Source organism: Canis aureus, chromosome 19 (genome assembly GCF_053574225.1).
Source record: "Canis aureus isolate CA01 chromosome 19, VMU_Caureus_v.1.0, whole genome shotgun sequence".
Lineage (NCBI taxonomy): Eukaryota > Metazoa > Chordata > Mammalia > Carnivora > Canidae > Canis > Canis aureus.
In genome coordinates, this window is record NC_135629.1 from 31,059,424 (window position 1) to 31,071,832 (window position 12,409).

Below are 12,409 nucleotides of genomic sequence, written 5' to 3' on the forward strand. Positions count from 1 at the left end.
ATCTCCATACTGACAAAAGGTGCCTTTAAGAATTGGTAGCCTAAATATGACTACATATTCCCTAAAGTCCTTTAAGTGTGTAATTTTGAGTTTGTAATAATTTAGCATGATATATGCATTTCTTTTTTGAGTAAAAGGCTTATAGTATTTTTAGTGAAAATTTTAAAGTTCATACAAAAGAATAGGGAAGAATTCAGTCTAAATTCAATATTTTTTTCTGAATTAACTGTTAAAAAATAGAGATGAAATTTTCAATGCATCTTATTACATGTATTTATTCAACAAAGAGGCACTGGGGGCATAAAGGGGGACTAGATATTATCCCTGCTTTCAAAGACCTCGTGTCACTTCCATGTCAGAGACAAATAGTTATCTATGCACATCCAGTTCCCATGGGGGCGGGGGTGAGCAGGGTGCTGTGGGAGCACTTGTCTCATCCAAGAGCAGGGAGTCAGACCACACTTCCCAGAGAAAGTGATGTCTAAGCTAAGGAGTTGAATTTAGATTTGATTCTGTGCCTAACCATTCTGGAATGCTGAAGAAATTGAGACAGGAGCCCCCGTGTCACCCTTAGTTAATTGAAAAAAGAATCTGTAATTGCTTGGTAGTGAGTAGTTTTTTTATGGAAGCATTTTTGGCTCTGGATAGAAAAGAAGAAGATGCTGCTATCTTTTTCTCGCTCTCATTTCCTTTGTCTGATTTCCTTGTACTTTACTGCCTTTTTTCCATGAACCACCTGTGCCATACAGAGCCACCTGAGAATTATCTCCACCCAGTTTAGTACCTGATCTTGAACAAGATATTTTTAGAAGTTTAGTTGAAGGATGTTTTGTGTGTGATAATGTGTATGTGGGCATAGTGTCATCTGAGCTTTCTTGGGTGAATGCCTGACCTGTAACCCTTTCTGCGAGAACTGTCCTTCCACCCAAGGGGCTGGCATCTACAGCCGTGATTGCCCAGTGTGATCCTCTGAACCTGAAATAGCCACGATTCATTTTTTGTAAGACACTGACAGCAGAGGCCAGTGGCCTAATCTGGCCTATGGATATGTTTTTAAAATTAGGAAATTTCAGTAAGAATCTGGCTTTCTGTCATTACAGAGCTAGACACCAGAAGCAGCATGATCTCTGTTTGTTGTAGGACCTTTCCTTTCAGGTTCTTGGTTCAAACCTGGTCAGTTTCACACCTTTAATTACCTGCTTGGCCCCCATAGGTGTTTGAATTGGTAACTCCTGTTGTATAGTTGTGGCTGATTAGACCAGCTGTGGACTGATCTTAACCTTGGCTGGGCTAAGCAGATTTTTTTCTCTGGTCACTTTGAAGTGGTGCTCAGGTCACTTCTTGGTTTCTATGTAAGCTGCAAAGAGATACAGATATTGAGTCATGTCGATGTCAAAACAGAGAAAGCACATCTAAAAAGAAGAGACAGTAGGGCAGATATTCCAGAAAGAAGTAGAGACACCAGCCCTGTAGCCCAGAGCATGAGTGTAGTGATTGATACTGGATCTGAATGACGTCTTACTTCCTGGCTCTGGTTCCTCTGAGGCCTGGCTATGCTTCCTGTCCTGTGTGCTATGGGATCCTCGAATTCCTCATCCAGAATCCCATTTTACTCGAGCTCCTCAAATGGATCTTTGTATTTTTGTAACTAAATCTTAATTCAGAAGCAACATGTTTTTTTTTTTTTTATGATATTTTGTTTGAATGGGAAAATGGTAATGTTTCCAGTAATTTGTCATGAATACTCCAGTTGGCTTAGAACACAGGTCTTGTAATCATCAAGTAGGGTATTCTAATTGATTATTAGAAACCTGTGGACTATGTTGAAATAGCAGAACAAAATCTTGTCATCATCAGTAGCGTTTTGACCTTTAGGAACCTTGGGTTCAAGCTTTCCTTAAGAAGTTGTATCTATTCTTTAGTTGACATATTGAGATTCTACTGTGAACTTCTGAATAAGCTAGAAAGTTGCCTGGCATCTTAATTGTGATTTTAAAAAATATTATATAATATTTTATATTTATAAAACAATATATTTGAACCACAATAAACTCAACATCCATAAACCCACCATCCAATTTAAGAACTGTAACATTACCATTTAATTATGTGTTCCTTCCCTATCTCCTCCCCTGCCTTTCCATTCCAACAGTAACCATTGTACTGTGGGAATGAATGTACTGCATAAATTTTCCTCATATACTTCCTTTCTTTTCTCATAAAAAATAATTTTGTCACATTTGTATGTATCTCCAAACAAGATATATTTTAGTTTCTGAGCCTTATAAAAATGGCTTTATACCATATGTCTCTGCTTCTCAGCTTCTTCACATCATAGCATAGATTGAAATTGAAAATATTATATACTGCCTTGGAATAAATGCTATCTATGTCTCACCACAAGATTCCAGCTACTATTAATCCCCAGAACAGAGGGAGTCAGAATGTTAGGACCCCTATAACTTAGTCACTAAGGAATACCAGTTGGAAAACACTGCTGCATGTAGTATTCTTTCCACTTGATTTTTTGTTTCTTAGATTTATCTTAGATTTTTTGTTTCTCTAGATTTATGCGCAGTGCTTTTCGCTGCTGCATAATAATCCTGTGTCAACATACAAGAATTTCCATCTTACTCTGTTTAGATCTCCTTTTAACTTTTCGCTTATACTACCAATAGCACTAGCATACCGCGACTTATGGAAAACTGCTGAATTTGGTTTCGTGTTTTTTAGGATTCAGAGAGTACTTTTAAATTTTGGTTTTAAACATCTGTTTTGTTTTGGATTGGATCTTAGAGTATAAGGCAGCAAGAGATAGAATTAATTGGATCATTATAGAAGATACAACCTTTTCTATTTAATCACATTATTAGGACAAAAGAGCAATATGTACCAGCGAATCCACCTTTGGATAAGTGGAAATTCACTTTAAGCAAGCAAACTAGGGAGTATTGAATTATGAAGATGTCATAATGACATTAGTGTGGTTTTTAAAAGATTTTATTTATTTATTAGAGAGAAAGAGAGCACAAGCAGGGAGGAAAGGAGAAGCAGACTGCTCACTGAGTAAGGAGCTTGATGTGGGGCTTGATCCCAGGACCCTGAGATCATGACCTGAGCCAAAGGCAGACACTTAACCAACTGACCCACCTAGGCATCCCAGCATTAATGCTTTTAAATTACTGATATATATTTGGATCTCAAATAAACTCTGATTATTTAGTTCAGCAATGGCAAATCTATTTCACTTCATGTTCTAAGTCCATTTAGTTGGTAGTGTTCACCTGGAGTACTATTGGAAAAGTGTTTTTAATCCATATCAGGTTCTTTGGCTAAGAATTCAGTGATCAATTATTAATGCCTGCCCTGGGTTTGCATAATGGAAGTAACGACACATGTGCTAGATATTTGTGTTCTCTAATGTTCTCATTTGCCTCTCCTATGATTATCTTGAGCCCATCTTGATCATGTGAATATGATTTAGTTTGTAGTTTACCCATTTTGGAAAAAAACCAAAGTCATAATTAAATTAAAAAGTCAAAAAGAATCAGATAGCTGTGCCCTTTTCCCTGGTCATTTATTATGGTTTCTAATTAGCTACATGATAGGATACTTTACTCATAAGTATCCAAGATATTCCACTCCTTTGGTAAAGCATATTCAGCCCCAAGCTGAATAGAGAGATAAAATGCCCTTTAGTATCCTTAGTTTCAGAGTTTTGGATGTAGTTTTACATAGATAGATCTTGTCCACTGTAATTTAAAACAATGAGAGCAAAGGAGCTTCTTTAGAGTTTCCAGATCCTGTTAAATGTTATTTTTAAGATAACATCTTTTCTTGTCCTTCATTTATGAATGTTTGGTCAGGAAATGGTCATAAAAAGCTTTAAATCCCAATTGAATAATGCGTTCTCAAAAGTAGCTGCCAAGTGTAAATACCACTGATATACATTCATGCATATGATAGTATATAAATAACCAGGAAAGCATAGCAAAGGTCAATCAATTATGTATAGGTCAGAATGCTTTCCATCTGGATTGAGTCATTTTAGTAAATGACATCATGTGTCCTTTGGAGTCTATTGTGAAATGTGGCTTGAGTCATTATAGATTGGCTTTTTCTCTGGGTTACCAGGATGGCAGTGGTAAGGCTCAATAAATAAATGTATTGGACTCTGTAGGAGCAGATTTGCATAATTGGGGGTGTAGTGATGAAGGCGTCTTAATCTAGACAAAAACCTTTGGGCCCTATCCACCAATTTCTACTTTTTTATCTGTCTTTTTTTTTTCTTTTTTTTTTTTTAAGAACTTGAAGACAAAAGAGTTGGAAATGAGCCAGATGCTCTTTATATAACTGCAGTGGATATCTTTCGATGAAATTGCCAGCAGGGAATCAATAGTAATAAATCTGGTACCCTTCTAATCTCTTTAAACTTCACCATTGCTCTTCTGAAATGGGGTTACTTGGACCCTGTAAATTTGGTTTATAATTTCTACTTGATCTGATGGGGAGTGGTCTCACCAGATTGCCACACTCTAGAGTGACTGGCAATAGGGGATGTTGTATGAGATGGGAAGGGATGTTGGCATTTTCCAGTTGGCATAACAGGAGCTGAATTTAGCTTATAGACCAAGTGGTAAAAGTAGCTGCCAAGTCCAGTCATTTCTGATTAGTCAGGGCCTAAGGAGGTAAATGTTACTTGACAGAATTTAATGTGTGATTTTTCCCTCCCTTGAGGATATTTTGAAAATGTTAAAAAGTTGTTTTTAAAAATAAGATGACTTATAATAAGAAGGACTTAGAGTCAAAATTGATGTCATGTTCTATAGCATATATAGTTGGAATCTAAGTTTGGTTCTGAGCTCTTGGAAAGAACAAGGTTTGGGCATCTTTATGAATGATGAAAGGAAATGGTCCTTGCCTCTAGGGAGCTTATAGTCTAGTGGGAAGACTGACATGCAAACACATTACCACAGTATAAGATAATAGCTGCTCTAATAAGATATAGGTGTTAATCCAGGCAGGACTGATATTTCTGTCACTTACTTATATTATCCTTTACATACTTATTTGGGCTCTAAACAGCTTAGAAACATGCCTATATTTATTATCAAGGTGTTTTGAGAGTGAACTTTCAGTTTTCAAGATGGCTACTCTGTGTTTTGGTGATCCAGAGGCGATGTGGCTTCCTTCTCTTGGAATGGTACTTACTGTTCTGTACACAACACAAAGCCTTAACTTTATTTTAGTAAAACCTCACAGATTCCTAGGGACTATTCTTTGATCACATCTACCTGAACCAAAACCAATGGGGAAAAGGTGAATATAGAGGTCAATTTGCAGTTGTTTCTTATGGTAACTAACAGCTGATTTGCGAGGTTTTATCTTCTTCCCCCACTATTGTCTTTGATTATAATCTGTGGTCATGGATCCATCAGCTGGTTCAGTGTGGCACAAAAAGGGACGTATTTGATCACCTCAGAGACTTCTGCTTATATCTCATTTTATGAATCACTCCTGCTGTAGGGGGTCCTGGAGAGAGAGGGTTGTTAACACAGACTGGGTTAACCAATCAACAATCACAAAACTTTCTTATTATCCAAAAAGAACCATTGTCAATACTACACCTGCTGTTTTTTTTGCAGTGTGTTTTTCCTCTTAATAATACCACAAATCTTTTTTTTCATGTCATTAAGTATTCTAGCATGTAATTTTTAATGTCTGCATAATATTCCTCTTTTGAATAATCTTTTGTTTGAAATTCAGGATTTCTAGTTTTTAATATTATAAATAGTACAGTACAGTGGTAAACATCCTGTAGCTATATCTTTTTCAGCACTCTTTTGACCTTTTTCTTTCATTTTGAGTCTCCCTTTAAAAAACAAATCAGTACATAACAATGATATAAGTAAATATTTAGTTACTCTCTTTGAACAGGGTCTGGAGAGAGGAATTTTTTTTTTTTTTTAAGCACAAAAGTGTGCACATGCAAGTAAGCAGTAGAAGCAGAAGAGTGGGAGAGGGAGAGGAGAAGGAGAGAGAGAATCCCAAGGAAGCTTCTGGCCCACTGCAGAGCCTGATCTCCTGACCCTGAGATCATGACCTGAGCCGGGAACCAGGAGTGCGATGGTCACACGACTGAGCCACCCAGGCACCCTGAGGAATTCTTTAATAGCCCAGATAACTTAGATTGTTCTATAGGTTGCAAATTATGTTATTGATTTGGCAAAATCAAAGAAGCATTTGGTAAACACAGGGATAAGAGAAGGAGGAGGGAAGTGGCCAATTTTCAGATGGAATCAACGGAGTTGGTTCAGTTAAAATGGCTTTAATGAATTTTACAGGTCTGATGAAGGGCATCTGGCAACATGTTAATTTTCAGAATCCCTTCTGCCTAAAACTATATTTTCATCTGACATTGTGTTTCTTGTTGTACAAAGGTTGTCAAATGAGAGTGTGAAAGCAGTTCATCTCACAACTCACCTGCCAGAATGTATCGTAGGCACGTTGAGGTTGAAAGCCTGGCATCCACACCAGCTAAAAGCAGACACTGTAGAGAAGTTTGGCTTCCAGAAGAGTAAAAGGGGAAGTGCTGACACTGTCTACCACCTCCCCCTGACACTGCTGTGGTCTTTGGGAAGGGATTAATGGTGCCTTTCCTTGTTTGAAAACTAAAAAGGGATCAGCAAAACCCAAGCATGGGGCAGAGGGTTCTGGTACTTGCTGAGTACATTATTTCTTTGAATGGAGTTTTAAATGTCAAGGCTTTTTCTAATGTATATGAGAAATCCTAATTGAGAAGCTGGCCCATATGCTTAGACTATATCCAACTCAGTTTCTTTTTTTAATGCTGCAAAATAAGGTTAATTTTTATGGTGAATATTTTATGGCCCGCTTTCTGTTATGTGCCAGACAAATTGAAGGCAATGCAAACTGATGGGTGGTGAAGATAAAAGAGCAGTGTTGACCTTTTGGTAAATCATTCATCAGACTGCTTCATCTGTAAGTGGTTTTCCAGTTGCAGCTCATATTTGCTAATCACTACATTTGACTCTCAATTCTACAGGGGCTGATTGTCTTGTTGTGGATTGCCTTTTCTTCCCCCGCCCCCATTTTTTTTTTTTTTTTAACTTTGGTTATTGGTATTATAGCTATTTCATTACCATTAGTTCCTCCACCAGAGGGGGCTTGTGGGCAGAGAAACACTGGGAATTAATAATTCGTCTCTTTTTGCGTCTCTTCACTGTGACTTTTAAGGTTTCTCCTCAGTAGCAGAGACATACTTTAAGCATTCCATTCACTTATTCTCCTTTGAGTCTTCTTGTTCCCAATGAAACTAAATTACAAAACGACTGTCTTTGGCAGTGACCACAGAATAGAATAGTAAGCTGGGGTTATTGTTTAGCACCAGGATAATTTTCAGCTTCCATGTTGATCAAAGTCCCATTCGGGGAAACCAAAAGTGAGAGCCAGGATAGCCTCTTTGTTTAACCCTGGGTCAAATACTAGAAACTATGAAATTTACTATGGTGGAAGCATAAATCTTTATCTTGCCCCTAAAGTGGATCCAAGGCTGGGCATCTGATAGAATCAACTTCACCAATGGCGTAGGCCTCTATGGTTCTTCATTTCTCCCTCAAGTTCAGAAGTATGGTTAATACAGAAGACTCTTTAAGTCTGAATTAGCCTACAAGATATGGAGGACAACATGGACCTGCTTGGCATCTGATCTAGGCAAGAACACTTAGGGAAAAGATTCTGCCTTAGGCCCAAAAGAAATTGACCTTTGTCCACTAGGGAATCCAACCATTTATAGAGCTGCGCCGATTAACCCCACAGAAGTTGTTTCTTAATTATGTATTTTAGGGTTTATTAAACAGGGATTGTGTCCCCTCTCTGGAGACTGAGAATATTTTGATGTTTTGATTGCAATTAAATGGAAATTGGAAACACTAAGAGACAGAAACTAATCAGAAATATTTCATTGTTCCTTTATTCCCAATCAAATGCAGTGTTGAGAAATATCCAGATATTATTACCGACACTCTGTCTCCTGCTTGAACCTGAGATTCTTCCATTGGGTGAGTGGTCCTGGGCTTAGATTGGCATTGCCCATTTGGTTGATGAGGGCAGTTTGACAGAGTTTTTGCTGGTATGTTTGCTGCTAAATCTCTAAGGGCATGACCATAATGCCATCCTGGAAGTCTGTGCATGTGGTGGGGTAGATGTGGGAGTGCATGACCTTTTTTAAAAAAATTATTTTGTTAAAACACTAATTATAGTCTTATGGCTGCAGCCAATCATAATACTTTTACCTTTCTTTGGATAACAAAGGACTTATTTCTTTATATTCTTTTGTAAAAACACCAAAAAAGCAAGAAATATGATTTCCAAAAAGCAGCATCTTTTAACAGGGAATTTTCAGAACTTACATTTTTTTTTCTCCCTTTGTTAGAGAACTCTTTCTCCCTTTGTCTTCAGTACTCAAGATAGTCTTTGGGGAAAGAACACTTAGGTCCCAGTTAAACACACAATAGTGATAGTCTGTTAATACCAGATCATTCTTATGAGAGGGAATAATTTTTACATGGTGGTGACAGTTTAGGCTTTATTTTTTATTTATTTTATTTTTTTAAGCTTTTATTTATTTATTCACGAGAGACACACACAGAGAGAGGCAGAGACACAGACAGAGAGGAGCAGGCTCCCTGTGAGGAGCCCGATGCAGGACTCCATCTGGGCATCCCGGGATCACACCCTGAGCTGAAGCAGATAGATCCTCAACTGCTGAACCACCCAGGTGTCCCCACTTTATGCTTTATTTTTTTTTTCTTTTTTCTTTTTTAAAGATTTTATTTATTTATTCATGATAGTCATCAGAGAGAGAGAGAGAGAGAGGCAGAGACACAGGCAGAGGGAGAAGCAGGCTCCATGCACCGGGAGCCCGACGTGGGATTCGATCCCGGGTCTCCAGGATCGCGCCCTGGGCCAAAGGCAGGCGCCAAACCGCTGCGCCACCCAGGGATCCCCCCACTTTATGCTTTAAAAGGAGATTTTCTCTTGTGTTTTCCATGACAGTAAGGTCCAGAAATTAGTCTGGAAGGGGGCAGAAATGAATGAAAATGAATTTTTTGAATTTTGCTTATTGAAAATGTCGATGCTGTCAATCATGACTTATCTCACCTTCCTGTTCCAGACCCACAAACTTTTTTTTTTTTAATATTTTTTTTCAATTTTTATTTATTTATGATAGTCACACAGAGAGAGAGAGAGGCAGAGACATAGGCCGAGGGAGAAGCAGGCTCCATGCACCGGGAGCCCGATGTGGGATTCGATCCCGGGTCTCCAGGATTGCGCCCTGGGCCAAAGGCAGGCGCCAAACCGCTGCACCACCCAGGGATCCCCCAGGCCCACAAACTTAACGACAAACTTGCCCCTTTTCTTCAAGGCTCAGAGACTCAGAATTTCCTGCATCTTTAAACATTCATCTATGAATGTCCCCTTCACCTTTTATTCTTTTCCACCATCCAATATGGTAATCACCAGCCACGTGTGGCTATTTGCATTCAAATTAACTTAAACAAAGTAAATAATTTATTTCCTTAATCCCACTAGCCTCTTTTCAAGGGCTTGATAGGCACCTGTGGCTACTGGGTATCTCACTGAACAGTATGGATATAGAACATTTCCATCATCACAGAAAGTTCTGTTGGACAGCCCTGCTCTGACTGATACTCTTGGATATCCCCCTAAGGATATTGCTTCCCTCTCACCCTCACAGGTGGTCTCTGTTTTTTCTCAGTGTCTGGAATAGAGTTGGTGTCATTCTTCAGCCCCACCATCTCTTCTAGATGGCTTATTTTCTCTCATGCACAGAAACACTTTGAAAGCAGGTGCTGTCAAACCATATCCCATTGCCCATTCTTCTGAATGCATTCAAAATTTTACCCCCTAGTTCACCGTTTTTATGCCTATCACCCTCCTGCCATCATTGTTGGTAAAAATATCCACATGGAAGACTCATCTCTGGTCTCTCAGTTCCTTGAGTTTCTTACTGGCAAATGTCTCCTTCTCTGCCTATTGGTCATATTTCAGACTGATGGCTCTCAATTGAAGAAAGTCCCCTCTCCTAAAGGGTATTTGCAAATGTAAGGAGTACTACAAGCCTTTAGAGGGCAGGAATAAAGAATGCTCATTCAGTACTCAAGACAGTTCTATGCAATGAAGAATTGTTGCATCCCAAATGTCATAGAGCCCTTGTTAGGAAACATTGTGCTGACCTTCAAAATGCATTTCAAAGCATCTCTCTGACCACCACCTCCTGTCTTTTCAAGGATGTCATCTCATGTGACACCAACATTCCTACACCAATAAGAGCTCTTTGACTCATTAGGACCTCCAGTCTACTAACCTATTGCTGTTATACACTAATCATTATTCCTCTCGTGCCCTCACTTCCCTCTTCATCTAGCTTAGGTGCTGTCATCTCTGTCCTCATCTGGCATAACTCTTGACTTTCTGTTTGCTTTGGGCCTGAGTGCAGATGGATGGAGAGCAACATTAAATTTTATGGACTTACCTTAAATTTATGTCCATTAATTTCAAGTAGCTCCTCTGCTCCACTTGGCAATCCTACCTTATTTATTTAGTACTCCTTTTCTCTGAGACAACAATTTTATACCTTCACCTGTACCTGAAACCTCCAACTCCCATTCCCAATTCTCCCATTCAGCTGATGCCTTCACTTCGTATTTCACTGGGAAAATAGAAACAGAGCAAACCACTTCAGCTCCTCCAGCAAATTTGCATTCCTACCTGTTTCCAAATACCAGGAAAGGTTCTTTTCATTTGCATGCCTTTACTACTCTGAACCATATGATGATTCAACTCTCTCACTACTTTTCTCTATTTGAAAGATTGGGAGACCTTCTTTTGTACAGTGTCCCATAATATCATGGGGCTTTCATTTGATATAAACACATCATTTACATATTAATTCTGCCTTTGTTCTTTTCTCATTAGTCCATAACAATTAAAATAGACCATTACTCTGCCACACTATGAGTTTTTATGATGTCATATCAAAGTCTCCATTAATTAAATAACTTCATAAATGGAAGCTTATTTGATGACAATATCTTTCAGTTGCAAATCATCTCTAAAGAGCACAATGGCAGACTTGGGACAATTTTAGCATTAGGACATACTAACCTAACAGCCAGATGTGCTTACTGACACATTGAAAGTTAAAAGCTGTCACTTTAGGTGATCATTTGGTGCCAATGACACTGAGAGCAGAAGAGAGTCTATGAGGGGAAGAAAGGACACACTCAGGCACTGCTATTGGAAAGCACAGCTCAATTATCAGGTTGTCATTTCAATTCTATAGAATGTTCATTAGATTGAACCACAAATTAAAATAAAAATTCTCCCAGGATGTTTGGAGCTATGAGACTATGTCATTGGATTTCAGTTTGAGAGACACTGCCCTGCAGGGTAAAGATCAAATTTCTTACCTGAAAATACAAGGCCCTCATTTAACTGGAGGTTGAATTTGAGTGGAAGGGAGTAAGATGAAGGCAGTGCGAGAGAAGTTATTAACGAGGTTATAGGGATAAGAGATGAAGAGAGCTGGGGTAGAGTGGGGGAGAATTGCAGGAAAGGGAGAGACAGAATAAGAGCTGCATCAGATAGAAATGAAAAAAAATAATGGGGGAGGGGGAAGAAGGGCAGCATCAGAGGTAGATGACAGATAGATTCTTTTATATTCATGTTATACAATCCACACTAGTGGATTGGACATATTAATATGGGATTTTATGCATAGATTTTATTTTATAAGGATTTATTACCTTCCTGCTTTAAGAGAATATAGTTTGCTGATCTGTCTAAATGACTTACCAAGAATAGCTAAATTATGAGCATAAGCTAAATATGGCAGGGCTTGTTCTGGTGTGCAGTCCTTGATACATTTAGATAATCCCTAATTCTGGAGAAATTGTAGACCAATTTAATGGTTGAAATAAGGCCAAACATATCAGGAATCATAATATGAAAATGATTAGTTTTAGCTGTCAGTAAACAGGTTTTTAAGTTAGTTGGGGAAAGGAAAACAGGTATATACTCTTTATAAACTATTAAAAGGGACACCCCTATTAGAGATAGAAAAATTGAGAGAAAATAGAGGAACTTGATACAATATTCCATACAAATACCTTTCAAAAGAAAGCAGATGGATGCTATATTAATATCAGACAAAATGTGCTTTAAAGCATAAAGCATTATTATGATTAGAGAGAGTTCTTATCTAATGATAAAAGAACAGTTCACCAGGAAGATATATTAATCTTGAATCTATAGTACTGAGCAGCATCATTTCAAAAATATGTAAAATAAAAATTGATAGAAG

The 12,409-nt window shown here is 38.2% G+C and overlaps 1 protein-coding gene across 14 annotated transcripts in view; it reads left to right on the plus strand.

The window, feature by feature from the left end:
• FHIT (fragile histidine triad diadenosine triphosphatase) overlaps positions 1–12,409 on the plus strand; it is a 1,383,460-nt gene that overhangs the window by 244,935 nt on the left and 1,126,116 nt on the right. For 10 of the 14 annotated variants that reach the window (XM_077858253.1, XM_077858255.1, XM_077858259.1 and 7 more), the window contains one exon: positions 8,013–8,081. The exons of the other annotated variants lie outside the window; for them this stretch is intronic. In XM_077858253.1, the coding sequence (XP_077714379.1) occupies positions 8,013–8,081 (69 nt within the window). The remainder of the gene's footprint in view (positions 1–8,012; positions 8,082–12,409) is intronic. 14 annotated transcript variants of the gene reach the window in all.